Consider the following 23,523-nt stretch of genomic DNA (forward strand, 5'->3'; position numbering starts at 1 on the left):
ACCCTGCACCTATGTTTTCATTGGAATTACTCTGACAGACCTGAGCACTATAGATTAGGAGAGTATTGGTTCCAAATTCCATTTGCTTACAGCTGATTCCCAAAACTATGTTAATGAAAAGTTCCATGGTTATGTCACATTCAATTTCACTTAAAATTCAACTTTATAAATGTCTGAAGTACATTTCAATTTAGTGAGATAGAAAAAAATACAAATTTCACAGTATAAATGAACTTTAATACTAGAGCCAGTTATTACTCTCATATGATTCTGCATACACTTTACAATAACAAATGCATTTGCCTTTCATTAATGGTCAAGCATTAAGATCCTGAATTTACTTTATTGCAAAAGATGCTTTTTGTATAGAAGACTGACTGGTGGAATAAAATTGTAGGATTTAGCAGTGGTATACTTTCATTGGCAATGCCGGTAGAATCACTATTAGTGATTCAATTAAACTATTCCTAATTAGAAAGTAGCACTCTTGCTATAATACCAGATCTATCAGATAGAAGGAGCCACATAGAAACTAGTAGATTTCAACTGCAGACTAAACCTATTTGCTTGGCAGTGGGTGGTACAATGATAATTTCAATCTGATACTTGCCAAATTGGAGTTGGGGGGGGAAATGGGGGAAGTGAGCAGGAATGTTAAAAGTTAAAATTGAAATCAATACCCTTCGTAGGAGGGAAGACACACTGCACTGTTTTTATGTATAAAAACAAGGGATACTATTTCTGTGACCTGAAACATGAACTGTTTTTCTCTCCACAGATTCTGCCTGACCTGCTGAGTATTTCCAGAATTTTCTGTTTTTGTTTCGGATTTCCAGCATCCACAGTATTTTGCTTTTATACTACATCTTCAGCAGTTAAACATGCAAGCTTTGCAATTTAAACAGTAAAATAAAGCACAACACAGTTTGAATGCAAGAGGACTGCTAAAAAAAAAAAAGAGTGGCATTCACTGTTGGATTGAGCTGTGAGCTAATGTGCCGTGCCAAAGTAAAATTTGTTGGGCATAAATCATGACTTGTGTTCCAAACTCTCTGTATCCATTTACAAAATTCAGTGTGGGCAAAGGCACTAAAATTAAAGAACCGTGCAAGACACAAATTATAAAGGTAGGAGCTTAAGAACCAGCTGACATTATGGAAGCTGAGTTGAGGACGGTATATTACCATTAAAAAAAAATGACCTATCCCCCAGCCCAAAAAAAAAAATTTCAACGCGTGTAAATCATGTTTGACAAATTTATGTTGAGTTTTTTCAGGATGTAACCAGTAGGGTAGATGAAAGAGAACGAGTAGATGTTAGTATACTTGGGTTTCCAAAAGGCATTCAATCAGTGCCACACTAAAGGTTAATACGCAAGATATGGGTGCATGGAGTCGGCGATGCGGGGGGGGGGGGGGGGCAATATATTAGCGTGGATAGAGGATTGGTTAACGGACAGGAAGTAGAGAGTAGGGATAAACGGGATGTTTTCCAGTTTGCAGGCTATGGCTAGCAGTGTGTTACAAGGATCAGTGGCGGAGCTTCAGCTGTTAATAATCTATATTAATGACTTAGAGGAAGAAACCGAGAGTAACGTATCCAAGTTTGGCAATGATACAAAGCTAGGTGGGAATATAAGCAGTGAGAAGGACACAAAGACGCTACAAAGAGATATAAACAGGTTATGTGAGTGGGCAACAAGGTGGCAGATGGAGTATAATGTGGGGAAGTGAAGTTATTCACTTTGGCAAGGAATAGAAAAGCAGAATTTTTTTTTTTTTTAAAGGCATGGAACTTCTAAATGTTGATGTTCAGAGGGACTTAGGTGTACTTGTACAAGGAATACAGAACATTAGCATGCAGGTACAGCAAACAATTAGGAAGGCAAATGGCATGCTGGCCTTTATAGCAAGGGGATTGGAGTACAAGAATAAGGAAGTCTTGCTACAACTATACAGGGCTTTGGCAAGACCATACCTGTGTGCAATTTTGGTCTCCATATCTAAGAAAGGATATACTTGCTTTGGAAGCAGTACAGCAAAGGCTAATTACATTGACTCCTGGGATGAGAGGGTTGTCCTAGGGTGACAGGCTGAGTAAATTGGGCTTATACTCTCTGGCGTTTAGAAGAATGAGAGGTGATTTTATTGAAACAAAAGATTCAGAAGGGGTTGACAGGATAGACACAGAGGCTGTTTGCCCTGGCTGGGGAATCTAGAACATGGGGGCACAGTCTCAGGATAAGGGGCCAATTATTTAGGACTGAAATGAGAAACTTCTTCATGCGAAGGAGTCAAATCTGACAGTAGGGATAATGCTAAAGACCACAGGTGAGTACAAAAATGACAATTTGCTCGAAAATAAAAAAGAAAGGATGTAGCACATGACTTATGAAAATAAATCTTTGGAATTCTCTACCCTGAGGGTTGTGAATGCTCCATCATTGAGATAGACAAATTTTCGGCCTCTCAGGGAATCAAGGGTTACGGGGAACAGGCAGGAAAATGGGAGTGGATCAGCCATGATCGTACTGACTAGCAGAGCAGGCTCGAGGGGCCGTATGATCTACTCTTCTGCCTATTTATGATGTTCTTTTGATCTTAAATGTGTAAAATCTAGAAAAATAGCCGAACTAAAGAGATTATTTTCTCATGTACACACCCTCATCCTATGGGAGTTAGAATGCTCTTCAATTAACTACTTTAGTCAAACATCTCTGACATGAAAAAAGTCAAATCTGACAATAGGGATAATGCTAAAGACCACAGGTCAGTACAAAGATGACAATTTGCTCTAAAATAAAAAAGGATGTAGCACACGACTTATGAAAATAAATGAGCAAATGAAGAAAGAAAACTTCACATTAATGATCCGCAGAATTTCATAAGGAACAGAACCTTCATGAAAAAATCTTTGCAAACCTACTTTTATTTGCAAATGCAGATTGGGATACAAGTATGTTCTATGCAATCTGCAATGTACTTAGTGGCCCGTTCTCACTTAATTCTTGCCCACTACCATTTTCCTGTGGCCCATACATGGGTGGCTCAGGCACCAACTGCTTCAGACAGAAGCCTCATTCCAATATGTTGATCAGTACTTGACACACACTGCTTCAATTGCAAATTCAGGCTCTGATCATTTAACTATAGAAAAGTTATTTAGTTGTTTTATCAGTTTTTGTCATGTGACCATCAGCCATGTGACTCAGCACTTTAAAAACCAGTATCATATTATAAGCAGTACTTTCCAGTAGCTGTAGAAAGAGAAAACCTGAGCTCAAGGTTTGAATTAATTATCCATCTCTTGCATGTTTCCACCCCCCCCCCCCCCCCCCCCCCACCACCACTCACTGAATGCAGTCCATCTTCCACATAAGATCTGCATTCACCCAAAATACAAGAAATCAAAGAATACTATCCCTTCTCACTTTTTAATCCTCACAGAAGATATGCAATCCACAAGATCTCCTTTCACCTACAATGAATACAAAGCCTTACTCTGGACTTATACCATTTCTTTTAGAGGAGTCCATGGAAAGCAGAAGGTAAATATATATTAAAAATGAACAAAGTGCTTCAGCGGTGGATTAGGGAAAATAAAGGACAAGGAAGGGAGCTTTTAACATGGAAAAACATTGCTAAATTCCAGGACTCCCTATTGAACTTTCACCAGTCAGACTGCAGTGGTTCAAGACGAGGATCAGTACATTGCCCGGGAATCAGATGCGCAATAAATGTTGGTCTGGCCAGCACACATCCTGAGAATGAGTTAAAAAAACACCTGTGTCAAAAATCATGTTTGAATGGTCTCAAGGGAGTATGGTAGCATAGTGTTTATGTTGTTGGGCCAGTAATCCAGAGTTTTGGGCTAATGATTGAGACACAAGTTCAAACCAAATGAGAAATTTAAATTCAGTTAACTGAATACAAATCTGGAATAAAATAAAGCTAGTATCAATAATGGTGAGCATGAAATGACAGATTGTTGTAAAAATCCATCCAGTTCACTAATGTCCTTTTGGAAAGAAAATCTGCCATCCATACCCAGCCTGGCTTGCGTGCGACTCCAGAGCAATGTGGTTCACTCTGAAAAGGCCTAGCAAGCTACTCACTGCCACCAAGGACAATTAGGGACAGGCAATAAATGCTGCTCTTGCCTGCGACACCCCCATCCTGAAAATGAATTAAAAAAGATGGGGAGTTCACTTTGTCCCTCCTCAGGACATTAAAAACAAATGTTCTGCCAACAACATGCTAGGTCTGCATGGTATCCACATACAAAAAGCAACCAGGTCCTTCTCTACTTGCTTATCCAGCACAGTATTCATGTACTCATGTAACTGTAACAACTGCTTTCTTTGAACACAATTTGAATCTGTTAATGGTCTACACTGTTCAACAATTTTTTTTGGAAGAACTAGAGGCTGTATGGGCCAGAAAGGATTTCATGGCGTAGAACATATGATGAGTTTGAGTAGACTAGGACTATATTCCTTACAGTTTAGAAGAATGAGAGGTGATTCCATTGAAACATATAAAATTCTTAAGGGATTTGAGAGGGTAGATGCTGGAATCGTGTTTCCCCTAGCTGGAGAATCTACAACATGGGTCACCACCTCAGAACAAGGCCATTTAGGACTGAGATGAGGAGAAATATCTTCACTTAAGGGGTTGCGAAACTTTGGAATTCGCTACCCAGAGAGCTGCAGATGCTCGTTTGAGTATATTCAAGACAGAGGGCAATAGATTGTCGGGTACTAAGGGAATTAAGGGATATGCGGATAGTGCAAGAATGTGCAGTTGAGGAAGATGAGCCATGATCATGTTCAGTGGAAGAGCAGGCTCAAAGGATCAAATGGCCTACTCCAGCTCCTATTTCTTATGTCATGTAGAAATTAAATTTCATTGAACAAAATGGGCACGATGAGGCCCAATTTGGATAACCAATATGCTGTGTCTCAAGGTTCCCTGAAAAATATTTCACTCACAAATGTGTCAGGTCATTTTTCAGGCGCCCAGTAGATATCAGGACTGTTTCAAGTGCTAATCAGATGCCTAACACCTGTTTTGGGGCATTGGATCTCCACCGCTTAGGTTTTCCACAAAAAGGTACGTTTGATTATCTTTTAATACTGATATGGACTCAGCAGGACGCAGGCTCCTCCCGCCTCCACGACTCTTCTGATAGCCACTGCAGGCTGTGATCATTCCCCCTCCCGCTACTAGCAAGGCAGGCGGCCCACATTTTTCTTATTCAATCGGTCAAGCTGACTTTGCAGGTATGAATGGCACCAGCTGCTCCCTGCAATATTTAGGTGAAGCCTAAAGACTACATTTTTGAGAGCCTCAGGCCTCCTGTTTCGGATGCAGGAATCGTTCCCTTTGCCCATTAGGTGCCCAAAACCTGCCTGATTGAATTTCTAGCCCTATATCTTGCATTGTTACCTAGACTTGTGCTTCAAATCCTAATTAAATCTCATTTGATTGCTCAGTCCTCCATACCACTGCCAAATATATGCAGGAAGGAACTTTTTTCAGGATCATGTGACGAGTTCGCATGGGTCTTGGTAGAGTTTTGAATGGACTATGTGCTGAAATAAGTCACGTGATTTAAGAAAACAAGACCATTGTTGGCAAGTTCCACTGGCAGGATGTGTAACTTCTTAATTTAACAGACCAACATCAAGGAGGGCGGAGTACAGCATGACCTGAAGTAGCTGAACCACAGAATTCAAAGAATAAAATGCTAAATCAGCAACAGGATTTGGTTTGGCCATTTTTTGAGCTGTAGTTTACCATGTAATAGCTTAAAAATTGTACCACTGAGTATCAATATGTGCACATTTCTTTCTGGTTCTTAGGTTGCAGAGAATTTGACCATACTTGATCAATTTTTAATAAGTTTGTTATGAAAATGGCTTTGCCTACATGATATAAATAACAGAAAATGAGAAACCTTTAAATATTCCAGTCTAAGTTACTCTGTATGTGTTAACACTCAATGGGGTAAATGTCTGAGATGCGGAGGTTGAGTAAATGTAATGGATAACAGTTCTTCCCAGCAGTACTCAGAGTGCTTCCTTTCACAAATTAAAAATCCAAAACGTTCTTGAAGGTTATATTGTGTCTCTGGTCATTTGAAAGTTAACCAAAAAAAAAAGACAAAAATTACACGTATCTAAAACAAAGGAAATTGAAAGCCTCAACCAGTTTAAATATTAACTGGGTTGAAAAAGAATACCAACTGGCTTATACTTTGTTAATTTGTTGCAAGTATGATTCATGTGCTTAAAACCAAAAATTCAAATCTATCTCGAGGCTACATTAAAATATTCACAAGAATTCCAGCACACACTCAGGTGAAGGTTGTACTGTAACCATTAATGGCAATGCAGAACAAAACAGATAAAACATCTCAAGTAAAAAAAGGTAACATCCAGATTATCTATTTCAATTTTCTTACTGTAATTCACAATAACCCAAGAGGTACATAGAGCTGCTGATGGACATATTTAAACATTTAAGTTTAAAAATCACACTTAAGAGGTAAGCAAAAATAATCTGGAACCTACCAGTCCCCTACAGCTTTAGGTAACAGATATCTGACAAACTATAATCAAATTGCAGTTTGTTGCTACAACTGGTCCTTATGCACTTTGTGGTCTCTCTCTGTTTTAAAGTAAGGCAAATTCTGATGCATAGAGTCATAATCTATGACGTAGAAGGAGGCCATTCAGCCTATCAAGTCCATGCTGGCTCTCTATGGAGCAATCCAGTCAGTCCCACTCCCCTGCTCAATCCTCATAGCCCTCCAAGTTTATTCCCTTCCACCACCCTCTTACGCAGTGAGTTCCACATCATTGCCACTCACTCTTTGCGTGAAAAAGTTCTCTCTCGCATTTCCTCCTGCATCTCTTGCCCAAAACCTTCAAGTTGTGTCCTCTAGTCCCTGTACCATCAGCTAATGGAAACAGTTTTTCCTGGTCTACCCAGCTAAATCTGTCATAATCTCATACACCTCTATCAAATTTCCTTTCAATCTCCTTTGCTCCAGTGAGAACATGCCCAGTTTTTCCAACCTAACCTTGTAATCAAAATCCCCCATCCCTGGAATCATTCTGGCCTCTCAAGGGCCCTCACATCCTTCCTAAAGTGTGGCGATGAGAACTGGAAGCAATAATCTAATTGGGGCCCAACCAGTGCTTTATAAAGGTTCAGCATAACTTCCCTGCTTTTGCACTCAATGTCTCAATTTATAATCTAGTCTGACACTTCAGGAGGGAGTGCTGTTTTTTTTTTTAAAAAGACTTGCATTTATACAGCATCTTACAGCTAATGAAGCTCTTCTGAAGTATAGTCACTGCTGTAATAGGAAATGTGTCAGTCAATTTGAACACAGCAAGCTGCCACAAATGGCCACATAACATTGTCTGGTCATTATTATCGGTCACATGAATTGGTAATGTCGTTTGGCCGTACAGAACTTCAACATTGCTGAAAATAGAGACATGTTGTCTCGTGCAAAATGAAAAGCTTTGACAACATGTCTCTATTTTCAGCAAGACTCAAATTGGTAATGTGTCACTGAATATCGTCTATTTTGTTAAATTAGGTTAAATGCTGTGCATTTATTAATTATTTTGTGCACATCACTAAATAATACATTAATCATTTGATTTAAAAAATTAATGCACGATAAAAGAATTCTGCAGAATTTAATTCCATCTCCAGCAGTAATCACTGTTCAGTTCTATAAGCCTGATTGATAACAAAATGGTATTGCATTATTTAATTTCCAATCAAGTAGAACAATGTCCAAAGCATGAAGTTAGAGTGAAATATTTACAAATTAAAATAGTTACAGGCAACAAGAAGCTATCAATGCTCAAAAGCTAAGTTAGCTAGCACAAAAGGACTGGATTGTAGCGGCAAGCACCAAAGAGCTGCCGCAATCTTAAGCGCGGCAGCTCATTTAAATTGCTGGGACGGCCCACCCCCCATCATGTGGAAGGGGCGGGCTGTCTGCCCCGGCAATGGCGTCAGCTGCCTGTGTGCAGGCACTGATGCCATTTTTAAAGGGCAGTCAGCCCCGCTGGACTATTTAAATATTTAAAGCTATATTCAATAAAACTAAATTACATTTCTTTTGCCCCTCTTCCACCCCCACCAATAACAATTACATTAACAGGGATCTGAAGGCACGCTGGCTGTCGCACCGAAGATCGCAGCGGGCCCTCAAGATCTCAGCTAAGCATATGTAAATGCATTAATTTTATTAATTTGAATATATTAATTGTGGTCCCGTCGCCCAGCGACGGGGGGCTGCCATGGAGCCTCGCCGCTGCCGGGAGGACTGGGCCGGAACCTGCTGTTGTTGAGTTCCGTGGCAGGCCTCATCTGGAGCCATCTTCAGGCACCCCCTGCCATGGATCCAGACGTCGAGGGCTGCTTAAAATCCAGCTCAAAATATTTTGTGTCAGAAGTATTTGCTTAAAAATGATTACACGGCTTTGAAAACACAAACAATTGAGATCAAATACTGATAATCAAATCTGGCTTGTCGAAACAGTTATTATCTTCGAACCTTGTAATGACAGATCTTCTGTTGGTCTATTGTGTGTTCCACTTAATGCTTTTCTATTTTCTTAGAGGAAAGTATATTAAAATAGTTGAGTTACAAGGATATTAATTCACCTGAATTATCTTCATCTTAAATGGGAAGTAATGTGGTACAATGAAGTGATGTTGAATTAAATAATGTAGCTCAAAATTTTAAAAGTAGGGGTAAAGTTCATATGATAGAAAACTATAGAAATTATTTGCTGCTCGTAGAGAAGCTTTGGTGTTTAGCTTAGACTTTTAAAAACATAGTTTTGCTTGCTACCCATCAAATTAAAGAAGTTTACTAGAGTCAAATATTTCAAATTATTGAAGGGCGATGCAATTTATTTTCTGTAGAATTACCAAATGTCATATGATGGTTTCTTTTGGTACTCAGATAATACAAGGTGCAAAACATAGAAAATGCAAATACCTGATGACTTTTCCTTTAGCTTATCTTCTGATAGTGAAAACGTTTCTGGGGGAAGCAAATAACAAAGAGAAACAGTTTTTTAAAAATTCTAATAAAGTTTAGGAATCAATTTGTTTTAAAAGTTCACATTTAAAATACAATACCCTTTTTGGAGCACAATTCATTTAAAAGGAAAACAAAGAGTGCAGGATGTTATGGTAAATTCGCATGCTATTTATCACCTCTACCAACAAAATTCAAAACCTATCCAAGATTGTTGGAACAAAAAGCCCTCTCACTGCTGAGTCCAAGTATCCCACAAGATATGCATAATTTCATGCAGCACACAACAAATGAAAATGGTTTACAATTCAACAAAAACTGGCAAATTGATGGGTTATACGGATAGCTAATGCTGGGATGCTGCTCTAGAGTTTGAATTAAAGGGTATTGTTGGGCAGAGCAGAGGAAGCTCTATCTGAAATTGATCATGTTATACCAGAGTTGAGATCAGGTTAGCAAAAAGGGTGCTACACCAGTTTGATGTTGACACTGGGCTGAAGTGGAAATGTCCCAATCCCCAGCACTGATATACATCACCATGTGAGATAGAACATTAACATTTATGAAAAATAAACTTAAAAGGAACCAAAACTGTTCACTTTAGATATTGTCAGGATCAATGCAGCTGTAGGGCAAAAATAATTCTTTGTTCAGATGTTTACAGATGGAGGGGCAGAGAATTATTATAAAACATGTAGATCAGTTGTTCTGAAAAGTTGAAAAGTGCCAATTAATTTTGCAAACTCAGTGCCATATTCAACCTTGAGATGAGCTTCCAACCACATATCCGCTGCATCACCAAAACAATTTACTTCCACCTCTGTAACATCATCCAACTTTACACCGCCTCAGCTCATCTGCTGCTGGAACCCTCAGCCATGCCCTTGTTAGCTCTAGACTAGACAATTCCTTTACTCTCCTCGCCAGCCGATACAAAATTGAGTTCATCCAAAATTCTGCTGCCTTTATTCTAACTCGCATCAAGTTCCATTCACCCATCACCCGTGCTTGCTGACCTACAATGGTTCCCAGTCTGGCAGCACCTTAATCTTAAAATTCTCATCCTGGTTTCCAAATCTCTCCATGGCCTTGCACCTCCCCATTTCTAACCTCCTCCAACCCTCCAAAATCTTTCTGCTCCTCCAATTAGAGCCTCTTTAACATCCCAGATTTTAATCACTCCATCACTGGTGGCATCATCTTTGGCTGCCTAGGCCCTGAGCTCTGGAATTCCCTCTCTAAACCTCTCCAACCTCTCTACCTCGCTGTCTAACTTTAAGACATGTCTTAAGACCTACCTCTGACCAAAGTTTTGGCCATATGTCCTAATATCTCCTTATGTGGCTCGCTGTTTGATAACACTCCTGTGAAGGGGATTAGGATGTTTTACTGCATCAAAGGCCCTGTATAAATGCAAGTTGTTGTAGTAGCGTAGAATAGGTTTTAGATTTTCCAACCAGTCAAAATTGTATTTGATAACCCTCTTGTGAAGCACCTTGGGACATTTTACTACTTTAGAGGCGCTGTATAAATGCAATTTGTTGCAGTCATGTAGAATGAAGGTTAGATTTTATAGCTTTAGCTTTGCACCAACAATTAAGTATAGTCCCAACCTGCTTCAAAAACAGCACAAAGATGTTGGCTGAAATTTTCAAATTCTATCGCCTATGGAAGATTACAACTCCCATTCAGCATATCTGTGCTCCAATGCTGAAAAACACTAGTGACTCTCAGAATATTACATTACAAAGAAATGTTAAATGCAACTAACATGCTTCTAAATTTTAAAACAATGATCCAATATATGGGATGCAACCTACAAATTTTAAAATTAGGCACAAAAGCAGCATGGTGGCAAAGAAAAGTGGAGTTCCATCCACTCTGTCACATACAGGTTCAAAATAGAATCAAACCAAATTCCCTAATGATTGAATTTCCTATCTTACGCTTATGTTAAGAACACAATTAGCAGCAATCTAACATGTCTTCTAATTTTTCTTGCCTTGATCTGAAATCATCCCCATTCCATTCAGAAGCATGCTCTGGCATTGGGTTATAGCATTTGGCAACCAGTAAGCAACTTATCCTCTTGAACAGGTAAGGTGCATGCATAGCAGAAGAACCAAATAGAAACAGAAGAGACAGAACAGGAAGTTATAGAACTAATGCATGGCATGATGGAGTGATGTGCCATGGATTCACTCTTGCAATACTTCACATTGCTGCATTCCCCATCTTGACTGTGTCACTGCAGAAAGATTACCTGAGGTTTGATAATCCATTCCAAAAAAAGGCAAGCAGAAAGCCCTGAAACTTCTTGGTGTTTTGAAATTCTACCATTCAAGTCATAGTGCCTCCAATTTTTGCTCTTTTGTAAGGGCATAATCAAGGAGATAGCCTCAATTTATCACTAAAGCACAAAATCAGAGTTACCAAGAAGGGGAAAACTCTAGTTAAAAAGTACTTCCTGCTAATCCAAGGCATAATCCACTGCAGCAAAACATGTTCTATTACCATACCACCCGATGAAACATTTTTAAATTTAACAAGCATTTATGAAGCTGACCAGGTTTATACATACCATTTGATGTATCCTCCTGTAAACCAGCTACTCCAACTTCCTCTTCTGCAATAATGAAAAAAACTGGTCACTCAGATAGAATCAATAAGATATAAAAGTTAAAAAAAAAAATTTTTTTTAATTTGTTTAGGGGATGAGGGCATTGCTGACAAGGCCTGAATTTATTGCCCATGCCTAATTGTCCTCGAGAAGGTGGTGATGAGCTGCCTTCTTGAACTGCTACAATCTTTGGAGTGTAGGTACACCCACAGTGCTGTTATGAAGGGAGTTCCAGGATTTTGATCCGGTGACAGTGAAGGAACGGTAATATAGTTCCAAGTCAGGATAGTGTGTGGCTTGGAGGGGAACTGGCAGATGGTGGTGTTCCCATGCATCAGCTGCACTTGTCCTTCTAGGTGGTAGAGGTTGTGTGTTTGGAAGGTACTTTTCAAGGAGCCTTGATGAGTTGCTACAGTGCATCTTGTAGATGGTACATACTGCTGCCACTGTGCGTTGGTGGTGGAGGGAGTGAAGGTTGAAGGTGGTGGATGGGGTGCCTCTGCACTCGGCCTTTGCCCGCTCAAGAAAAATCTCAAACTGACCCAAAACCTGGAGAAATGAGTGGAAAACTAAAAGCTTATAGGGTAGAAAAAATAAAGCCGAATAGCCATGTCAGAACACAGGAGGAAAGAATAGCGCAGACAATGGAAAACTTCACAACTAATCTCATTATTACCATGCAGAAAGTGCACTTTAAGAGAAGCACAAGCTTACTTAAGGAAATGTAAAGTGCCATCATACATTTTTGTCCTTCTTTTCACATAGCCTCCATGTCATCAGTAAATCATCTGTCAGCTACACATCAGGAGAATTTCAATGATACATAACATAAAATGGTTTGAACATGGAAAACAAGAGTTGCAAAGAAAAAAATACTCTCATTAATTAAACAACTACTTGCAAAGAGAAAAGCTAGCACAGATCAGCACCCCCTCCCACAAGATAGTCTGTGCCAGGTGGATGTGTTGATGGCCCCACAACTAATATCAGTGTGTAGCAGATCTAAAATTTAAGAAAAGGGCCAGATTTGCCCAACTGCAGTTTGCAACCACAAGGCAACGAAACAAACTGCAATGTGCTAAGAAATAACAACTTTGCAAGACCACCTCCAAATTAAGTTCCAATAGTGTTTTCTTTTTACCTGGTTCAGCAATGTCTGCTTCTTCCTTTGGCTCATCTGCAACAAAAAAAAGCATATTTTATATTATGTATATATGTGTCTGTATACATATGTGTATATGTATATATATGCGTATTTAAAAAAATTGGAAAGTACAGGTTGGACATCCAAAATCCAGCTATCCGAAAACTGGACATTTTTGAAAATATGCAATTTGATATTTAGTTAAATGAAATTCGGACTTATTGTCCAAATACCGGGACAATTTGGCTTGGCACTCGTTCTAGTTCCCGCAATGCACTGAAAATTTCAACTCCACGTGACTACACTTCAGATTGGTTAACCAAATTTAAAAGGAGTCATGGAATAAGGCAAGTGTGTGAAGACAAGGCCTCAGCAGATCATGAGGCAGCTGAAAATTACATAGATGAGTTGCCAAGTTAATTACTGATGAAAACCTTGCTGCTGAACAAAGCTATAATACCGATGAAATAATCCCTATATTGGCATTACATACCAAGGAAAACCTTAGCAGCAGCTGATGCAAAGGCACCAACAGGTGGAAAAGATGCAAAAGATAGGCTTACTGTGCTTGGTTGTGCTAATGTGGCAGGGACACATAGGCGTAAGCTGATGTGTATCGGAAAAAGCCACCGTCCGAGATGTTTCAAGGGGGTAACAATATTTCCAATTCATTATTATGCTAACAAGCGGGTGTGGATAACCAGGCAGATTTGTTTAAACGGATTTGAAAAGCACCTTGTTACCAAGGCTCGCACTCATTCTAAGTCAGCTGGGTTTGATGAAAAGTGTAGGATATTGTTGCTGCTTGACAATTGCTCATCGGTACAAAATAATTATTTTTCAAACTTCATTTATACATTATTTATTCTTTTTCATACTTTATTTCATGTATCTCTTATTCATTGAATTTGGCCTAGGATAGCCTACCTGATTTTATTGTCCAAAATCCAGGAAAGTCCAAAATCCGGCACAGTCTTAGTCCCAAGGTTACCAGATTTTGGACATCCAACCTCTATTTTGTTTGCTACTTTTTAAAAAAAAATATTTGTCTTTAATTTGTATTTTTGGAGCCCAACATCCATGAGCCAGCTCCTGGTCTTATTGCTATTAGAATAGCTTTCCACAGACCTGCAGACTCGCAGTTCTAATCCAGGAAACCAAATTTAACAGGACAAATGTCAAAGCAGGCTCCTGACACCTGGATTCTGAACTAAAACAAGCCCAACATAAAAAGTGGCTTTAGGAAAAAAAATCAACAGAATACAAGCTAGCGAAATTGTAGTAATTAGGTTCCTGACTAACCTGTTACTTCCAGATGGTCAGGTTCTGAGGAGTCATTCACTTCTGCATAATTCACATATTCTGTATTGATGAAAAAAAGAAAGCATTCACTCATTTTAAAGAGCCTCTGTAATTTCAAACCTGGGGCTGTGAACACCTTGTCTGCATAAATATTGAAATTAATGTAAATGATAAACTTTAAACAGAGGTGGAAAAACCCTCGTGGTGCAAGACACAAGTCAGATAGATCAGTTGCACTGCGCCACAGTGTGGCATGAAGCAGATCTGCACCTAGGACCCTCTGCATTTTATATATCGTGCTCTCTTAAATACATTTAATTACTCCTGATTAAATCAATAGTTGGAATTATTTCAAAATAAAAAAATAATTTTGAGTATATGGGAGACAGCATTAGAATACTTAATCGTATGTTTGCAGAAGTAGTTGGAAAACTGGAAATTTGCAAATGCTTAACTACAAGTAAGTAGGATGTTTGAAATAAGAACAAGAAATGCTGGAAATACTCAGCAGGTCTGGCAGCATCTGTGGAAAGAGAAGCAGAGTTAACGTTTCAGGTCAGTGACCCTTCTTCAGAACTAGTAAATATTAGTAATGTAGAAGGTTATAAGCAAGTAAAGCGGGGCTGGGGAAAGAGCTTGTCCTATTTACACCTTCTCCTTTGTTATCTCTTGCCCCAGCCTCGCTTTACTTGCTTATAACCTTTTACATTTCTAATATTTGCTAGTTCTGAAGAAGGGTCACTGACCTGAAACGTTAACTCTGCTTCTCTCTCCACCGATGCCGCCAGACCTGCTGAGTATTTCCAGCATTTCTTGTTTTTATTTCGGATTTCCAGCATCCGCAGTATTTTGCTTTTATTTAAGTAGGATGTTTAAATTGAAATGATAATGGATTCTTTTAAAAATAAGAGTACATTTAATTCTCTCCTTCACAATCTTTGAAAACCAAAATAATCTATAGCACTGTTAAGCTATTCGACCAAACTATCTTACCACAATATGATACAGCTACTACCATTTTAACTGGCTTTCTATCTCCTAGCCTGCTCTCTTCCTCAGTAGAAGGAAAGGCAGGTAGGTGAGTTAAACAAAACTCCCTACAGCTACAAAATCATTTCCACTTTATCATCAGCTAACAATCAGACAGACATTCTTGATCAGCCAGACATTCTTGATGTATGAAATAGGTCTTCCTGCCAATTCTCTCAGAAAAGATTGGCTCCAATATATGAAACTCAGCTCCAAGCTATGAATGGTTGGGATACAAATAAAAACCTGAATTAATGCTTGCCACTAGATTTTCTCAATTACCTCTCACTTTTCTCTTTGTGTAGCCGAAATCAAAAGAAAACTGTAGTTTCAAAAATAAAATATAAAGCAGAATGCTGGCAGGGAAACTAAATATATAACTAACTTGCTTTCGATAGCAAAAAGTAAGTACAATTAAACAGCCTTGTGCCACACTTAAAGAAAAAGATTTCCACAGAGCCAATCAATAAAAAAATCATTGTTGCTTTTTAAATTTGAAATGAAAACCAATACCTTCTTCTACTGGATGCTCTTCAGTACCCTCCAGAGCAGCATCTTCTGTGAGGAAATGTGGAGTTACATTACTAAATATATTAACTGACATTTGACAAATGTTTCCAAAAGAAGAAACCTCATGTTTCAGCATCTAGATTTCAAATAGCTCAATCAGAAGAAATGACAGCTTCCTCTTCTGCTGAAGGAAAACCACCCACATATCATATTTTTGTAGTTTTAAGCTTCACTTGGCCTTATGATCCAAGAATCAGCATAAGATTTTCAAAGTGGTCACACATGCAGAGTGATTGAAGCTTCATTTTTCCTGAAACAGTAATGGTGAATTACCAGAGATGAGGGGTTGGATTTTACCTTAGGTGGACAGGAACCCACTTCTGTCTATCCCGGGGATCCGTCCCGCATTTTACGGGTCCCCGGGCTTTAATTGTCCCAAGGTGGGACTTTCACCCACTTGAGGGAGGAGGTCCCGTCTCCGTGAGCTGCCAGTCAAACAGGAGGCCGGCAGCTCTTAGTCCCAGCAGCGCCATCGGGAGCCGTGGCCACTGCTGGGACTGCAGCCCAGCTGACCAAATGGAGCCAGGACTTCAGATAGTTGGGCATACCTCACCAGGGAGATCGGTCCTTCCCTGGTAAGGCTGGAGTGGTCATTTGTGGGGGGGGGGGGGGGGGGGGGGGAGGGGGACGTCTTGTGTCCCGGGGATGGGTTGGGAGGCGGGGGCAGCCCTCAATCAGGCACCCTGTGCTCGACTGCCATGGCTCCCCCCCACCCCCGGCAAGCAGAAAGGCCGGCAGCTATCACTGGGCAGCCTTTCACGTCCCCAGCACGCCCGCTTGCTTTGGGTAAAATACCCAAGGAGGCGGGCGAGGGCCCTTAGGTGGCCACTTAAGAGCCTCGAGTGGGCGGGCGTGCCGTACCCCCCCGCCCCCCAACCGCCGTAAAGTTGACTGGAAGTGGGAGCGGGACAAGTAGGCCTCCCAGAGCCTCCCGCTCAATTTTACACTGCCCTCACGCCACCATCTGACCCGCTGGGCTGGTGTAAAATTCAGCCTGAGATATATGTTTGTTGCAGATAAAGCTTCAAGCAAAAGTAGTCAAGATAAACATGTTCTTTGGTTTAAGTACTCAATTTTATCTTTGTCACCTGAGCATCAATTCCTCTTGGTCTGACAAACAGGATTTGCAATTGTAGCATTTCACTACATTGCTGAAAGAGGCTAAGTGATCACACAAGGACACATTTGTAATCATCCCACATATATCTGCCTGCATTTAATGCTTATGCAATTCTATCCATAAATAAGTGAGCAGAAAATAGTGCCATCAGAATGTCTATCTTAGTATTAAACAAGCAACATTTTTATAAAAATATGTGCCTGTAGCAGCATATAGATTTGCAAACCGATACCCCAGTAGAAGATCCCAGAGGGTTGGGAGAATCTTTAAATTTTGGGTGTCAGCAGATTTCTGTAATTGTGACTTGTACACATTTCTGTTGCATATACACAAAGTAAATACAAAAATGCAATAGCATTTTTTTTTTGAATAGCTGACTGTTTTCGTCAGTCCCTCAGAATGTGCCGATATTTGCAGGAGATCTCCACAGAAAAAAAGTTTGAAAAGCACTAAGGTATGATAGCAATCAACACTTCACACTTTAGTAAATTAATCAGAAATGTCAACACAAACCAGTTTTTTTTATACAAACTTCACCAGTCCAGACAAAATTAAATCTCCCCTCTGATTGCTACAATGACCCAAAGGGGTTACACACAATCTCAGTTCAGTCTGGAGGGGAGTGAGCCCACAGCACAAAACTATCCTAAGTTAATACCAATTGCCAATCTAACCAAGAAGGGTCATAAGAATCGCTGGGATGAGACTTGGAAAAGTTATCCTGTTGGAAGTATGGGAAGCCCCTCTGAGCTTGGAGATGAGAAATATTGCTGAAGCGAGCAGTACTAGCAAGATGCATGCGGCTCTACTGTAGCAGAACTGTGCTTCTCTGAGTGCCTTGTTTTGTTGTCCTACCTACACTCAGTACCGAACACAAGGATGATGATAAACCATAGCAAAATGGCTCTCTTCCCATTCTGTACTGGCCAATGTATAATTGCATAAGTTGTTTGTATAGAAGTATACACTTTGCAAAATGATTCTTTTGATTGATTCCTATCATGGATGTGCAGACAGGCAGAAGGGGGTTTGGTGAGGGAGAGGGGAACAGGCAAATAAAGATGACAATGAATGTTTATCATATCCAATGTAGTTATTGAATGCAACATTCAGTAATAAGTTTGACGATGAGTTTTGTTTTCTAGGTTGTGACGTGAAGCACCAAAAGTTTCCAATCTGCTGCAGTGAACATCACTAGTTGTATTTGCCCTGCAAACCTTTTCACTACATTTCTGGTCTATCAGACTGGAAGATGGTTGAGTGGTGTTCACCAAGGGTCAGTGCCAGGACCATATCTTGGAATACAAAGTAGAATCTTAACACTTGGCGATGACACCAAACTTGAGGTGTGGCAAACAGTGATGATATGAACCGCCTGCAACAGGGCATAGATAGGCCAGCAGTATGGGCAGAGAGGTGGCAGATGGAATTTAATACCGACAAGTGTGAGGTGATGCATTTTGGCAGAAGGGATAAGGTAAGGCAAAATAGACTTATTGGCACAGTTCTAAAGAGTATGCAGGAACAGCAGGACCCGGGAGTGTATGCGTATCGATTTTTGAAGATGCAGGACATACTCAGAGTGGTTAATAAAGCTTATGGGATCTTGGGCTTCATATACAGAAACATCGAGTACAAAAGCAGTGAAGTTATGCTGAACCTTTACAAGGCTCTGATTAGGCCCCAACTGGAGTACTGTGTCCAGTTCTGGTCACAACACTTTAGGAAGGATGTGAAGGTCCGTGAGAGGATGCAGGAGATTCACCAGAATGATTCCAGGGATGGGGGGGGATTAGTTACAAGGAAAAAATTGGGGTTGTTCTCCTTAGAACAAAGGAGACTGAGGGGAGATTTAATAGAAATGTACAAGATTATGACTGGCATAGATAATTTAGACAAGGAAAAACTGTTCCCATTAACTAATGTTACAAGGACAAAGGGACACAGATTGAAAGTTTTGGGCAAGAGATGCAGGGGGAATATGAGGAAGAACTTATTAACGCAGTGGGTGGTGATGACCTGGAACTCGCTGCCCACAAGGGTGGTGGATGCAAGAGTCAATGACTTCAAGAGAAAATTGGATGGCCACTTGAAGGAAACAGAATTGCAGGGCTACAGGGATCAAGCAGGCGAGTGGGACTGACTGCATAGCTCTGTGGAGAACCGGCATGGACTCGATAGGCTGAATGGTCTCCTTCTGTGCTGTAAATGATTATGACCCTTTTTGCCTCCCTTCTTTTGCATTAAAAAGACATTAAATGCAAACTTAATACTAACCTTTAATTCTAAATCAATCATGAAAATGTAAATCCCAAGAAATTAATAGAAGACTGAAAACGTCAAAGGAGACAACCCAAAAATAGAGCTGAATATCGGTTTCTGACACGAAAACAAGTAGAATCATAGAAAGTCTATGGCACAGAAAGAGGCCACTTGGTTTATTGCGTCTGTGCCAGCCGAGAAACGATCCACCCAGTCTAATCCCACCTTCCAGCATTTGGTCCGTAGTCCTGCAGATTATGGCACTTGAGGTGCATTTCCAGAAACCTTTTAAAGAGTTGAGAGTTTCTGTCTCTACTACCCTTTCAGGCAGTGACTTCCAGACACTGAGCACCCTCTAGGTGAAAATGTTTTTCCTCATCTCCCCTCTAATCTTTCTAACAATCACTTTAAATTTTTTCCCCACTAGTCACTGACCTCGCTGCTGAGGTGAATAGACCCTTCACCTCCACTCTATCCAGGTCCCTCAAAATTTTGTACATTTCAATCAGATCTCCTCTCAGCCTTCTCTGTTCCAAGGAGAACAACCCCAGCCTATCCAATCTTTCCTCATAGCTGCATTTCTCCAGTCCTGGCAACATCCTCATAAATCTCCTCTGTACCTTCTCTAGTGCAATTACATCCTTTCTGTAATGAGGTGACCAGAGCTGCACACAGTACTCAAGTTGTGGCCTAACCAATGATTTATACAGTTCCAGCATAACCTCCCTGCTCTTGTATTCTACACCTCAGCTAATAAAGGAAAGGATTCCGTATGTCTTCTTAACCACCTTATCGACCTGACCTGCTACTTTCAGGGATCTGTGGACATTCACTCCAAGGTCCCTCACTTCCTCTACACTTCTCAGTATTTTCCCATTAATAGTGTATTTCTTTGTCTTGTTTGAGCTCCCCAAAAGCATCACCTCACACTTCTCCAGGTTGAATTCCATTTGCCACTTTTCTGCCCATCTGACCAGACCATCAATATCTTCCTGCAGCCTACAGCTATCCACCTCGCTATCTGCCACACGACCAATCTTTGTGTTGGCTGCAAATGTCTTGATCATTGCCCCTACCTTCATGTCCAAGTCGATAATATATACCGCAAAAAGTAGGGGACCCAGCACTGAACCCTGCGGAACGCCACTGGAAACAGCCCTCCAGTCACAAAAACACTCGTCAACAATTACCCTTTGTTTACTGCCACTGAGCTAATTTTGTATCCACCTTGCTGCATTTCCCAGGATTTCATGGGATTTAATATTTTTAAACCAGTCTGCCATGTGGGACCTTGTCAAAAGCCTTGATAAAATGCATATAGACCACATCAATTGCACTACCAGACCTGCATCTATCTTCCTTGTTACTTCTTCAAAAAATTCGATCAAATTGGTCAAACAAGCTCTTCCCTTAACAAGTCCATGCTGACGATCATTGATTAATCCGTGTCTTTCTAAGTGACAGTTTATCTTGTCTCTCAGAATTGATTTCAAATAATTTGCCCACTACTGAGGTTAGACTGACTGGCCTGTAAATATTCGGTCTATCCCTCGCTCTCTTTTTAGTCAGAGGTACAACGTCAGCATCCTCCAACCCTCCAGCACCACACCTGTACCCAGTGAGGACTGGAAAATGGTCAGCCTTCTGCTATTTCCTCCCTTGCTTCTTTTGCTAGCCTGTGGTACATTTCATTCTGCCCTGGCGATTGATCAACTTTCAAGGATGCTAATCCCTTTAATACTTCCTCTCTCCCTATGTTTATCACATCCAATACTTCACACCCCTCTTCCTAGGGCGGCACAGTGGCGCAGTGGTTAGCACCGCAGCCTCACAGCTCCAGGGACCCGGGTTCAATTCTAAGTACTGCCTGTGTGGAGTTTGCAAGTTCTCCCTGTGTCTGCGTGGGTTTTCTCCGGGTGCTCCGGTTTCCTCCCACAAGCCAAAAGACTTGCAGGTTGATAGGTAAATTGGCCATTGTCAATTGTCACTAGTATAGGTAGGTGGTAGGGAAATATGGGGACAGGTGGGGATGTTTGGTAGGAATATGGGATTAGTGTAGGATTAGTATAAATGGGTGGTTGATGTTCGGCACAGACTCGGTGGGCCGAAGGGCCTGTTTCAGTGCTGTATCTCTAATCTAATCTAATCATAATCTTAACTACAGTATCTGCATCGTCCCCCTCTTTTGTGGAGACAAACGCAAAGTATTCAAGAACAATACCAACATCTTCCGCCCCTACACAAAGGTTACCTTTTTGGTCTTTTATGGGCTCTACTCTTTCCTTAGTTATCCTCTTGCTCTTAATGTATTGATAAAACATATTTGGGTTCACCTTGACTCTGCTTGCCAATATTCTTTCATGCTCTCTCTTAGCTTTCCTAGTTTCCTTTTTGATTTCACCCCTCCACTTTCTATACTCCTCACTGCTTTCTGTAGTATTGACCAGCCAGCACAGAAGCTGTTTATCCATATCTGGAAACCAATACCCCTGCAAGACACAGGAGATGGCAGAGGTGTGAGGAAGGGTTGCCCCATAGTTCAGCGTTGCCTCCCTGCTCACTCTCCTCCAGGCTGCACCGGCAAGGCGGGAGGTTCTTTTTCCCAGCGATAGTAAGAAGAGGCCCTCCCACCTGACCAAGCAAGCCTGGATGGAGATTGTAGAGGAGGTAAGCTGCCGTGGATCACCTGCCGAGACTGGGTCCAGTGCTGCAAAAGGATGAACGATCTCATGTGCACAGCATGAATAACTATTTTTTTGCAGCTCCATCTGACCTGGGTTTGCCCACACAGTGACACATGGGTGGCACTGCCATGTCAAAGGCAGGGAGGTCGGGCGGGGCAGATTGATACCACATGGGTGGCAGCATGTGTGAAAGAACTCACCTTCATTTGCACCCGAGAACATGGCACCCACATGCCAGGCTGAGTCCGTATTACACAGAGCTGAATTTTATTCGGGCGCCGCCCTTTAAACTCAGCGGGGTGCCCAAATTCAGCGGGGTGCCCAAATTCAGCGGCTGCCGAGGAGCCCCTGCCATATTTCATGTGGAGGTTCATTTAAATAGTGGGAGCGGAGCGCCCGTCCCGATGACGTGTGGGGGCGGCCGCCGCATCCCCGGCAACGGCGACCGGTGCTACCGGGCAGGCGCCATTTTCAAAGGACTTTAAGTCCTTACAAATAACTATAATTTTTAAAGGGAAAATATAATTGATTATTAAATATAAAAGTAAGTGATGGAGGACCTTCCCCACCCGCAATGGTCATTTCATTGCCCAAAACGACCATCAATTGATTTTTCAGATACCCGAACTTTCCCCACCCACCCCCCCCCCCATCAACCTTCAATCTTTTGCCCTTCAACCCCTTCCCACCATCCCCACATCCAAAAAAAACTGATTTCCCCACTCCTCCCGACCTGAAAATGTTATTCCTCCCCCCTCCCCACCAGGTTCTCGCCTCAGAACTCTGTGCGGAGTTCCAAAGGCGGGCGAAGGCCGAACGGAGGCTGTAAAATTGGCGTGCGACGGCAATTGTTATTTTGCATACATTTACTGGCAATTTGCATTTGGAGATGAAGGGCCCTTCGGGAGGCCGCACCGTGGTCCCCCGCCACCGGTAATATGTGGCGGGCCCTTCGCCACAGAATTTTACCGAGCTGCGCGTCAAGCAGCCAGTAAAATTCAGCCCTGATTGTTCCCCACCTTTTGTTGTAGCACCCCTATTGTGAAAAGCATCATGTTGTTGTTTGGCAATGTTATAAATCTGCATCGTTGCTCTTCCAGGCGACGAGGGTGCACAATGCGAGGGAGTCCTCCAGGACTGGCGAAGGGGTGCCAGACATCCAACCACTATTGCAGGCTGAGGAGGAGGAGGCCCTCGAGCTAGGTGGCGGCCAGGGAGGACTTGCCGTTTCAGACGTGGAGGTTGGGGCCCCAGGTGAACATACATCTCTTTGACAAACGCAACGATTAGTAGAAACATTTCATTTATGGACACAATGTTGTCATATTAGTGACATGTACACCAGTGAACCTAAAACTGCTCCTCATATTGCATCTTACAGGGCGACGCTCCGAGGTGGCATAGGAGACCCTGGAGTGTGCCAGCACCTCTGAGGAAGAGACAATTTCAGAGGAAGCAGCATCCCATGACACTTCTGCACCTTCCACCAGCGCAGAGACACTCACCTCCGCGGCTTGAGAGTCTGGTTCACAAGCTGGTGAGAGCACCACACACGCGCCCGAACAGTTGTCTAAGGCTGAGACAGCTGAGGCCTCTGACAGGCAGAGGACTGTGGGCGACCAGGCCCATGCTGAGACCCTGCTTGATGACCCTCTGGTGTCTACAGCACAGGGCATGCTGGAGTTGCAGGGAGAGGTAAGGCAACATCTGGCAG

The 23,523-nt window shown here is 41.6% G+C and overlaps 1 protein-coding gene across 6 annotated transcripts in view; it reads right to left on the bottom strand.

Annotated features, from left to right (window-relative positions):
• LOC137369997 (aspartyl/asparaginyl beta-hydroxylase-like) overlaps positions 1-23,523 on the bottom strand; it is a 295,423-nt gene that overhangs the window by 126,062 nt on the left and 145,838 nt on the right. For 4 of the 6 annotated variants that reach the window (XM_068031905.1, XM_068031903.1, XM_068031902.1 and 1 more), the window contains 5 exons: positions 15,687-15,731; positions 14,145-14,204; positions 12,840-12,875; positions 11,660-11,704; positions 9,037-9,081 (listed from right to left, as the gene is read on the bottom strand). In XM_068031905.1, coding sequence (XP_067888006.1) covers positions 9,037-9,081; positions 11,660-11,704; positions 12,840-12,875; positions 14,145-14,204; positions 15,687-15,731 — 231 coding nt within the window. The remainder of the gene's footprint in view (positions 1-9,036; positions 9,082-11,659; positions 11,705-12,839; positions 12,876-14,144; positions 14,205-15,686; positions 15,732-23,523) is intronic. The other 2 variants (XM_068031904.1, XM_068031901.1) reach the window with 1 other exon arrangement.

Source organism: Heterodontus francisci, chromosome 5, assembly GCF_036365525.1.
Source record: "Heterodontus francisci isolate sHetFra1 chromosome 5, sHetFra1.hap1, whole genome shotgun sequence".
In the NCBI taxonomy this organism is placed as follows: Eukaryota; Metazoa; Chordata; class Chondrichthyes; order Heterodontiformes; family Heterodontidae; genus Heterodontus; species Heterodontus francisci.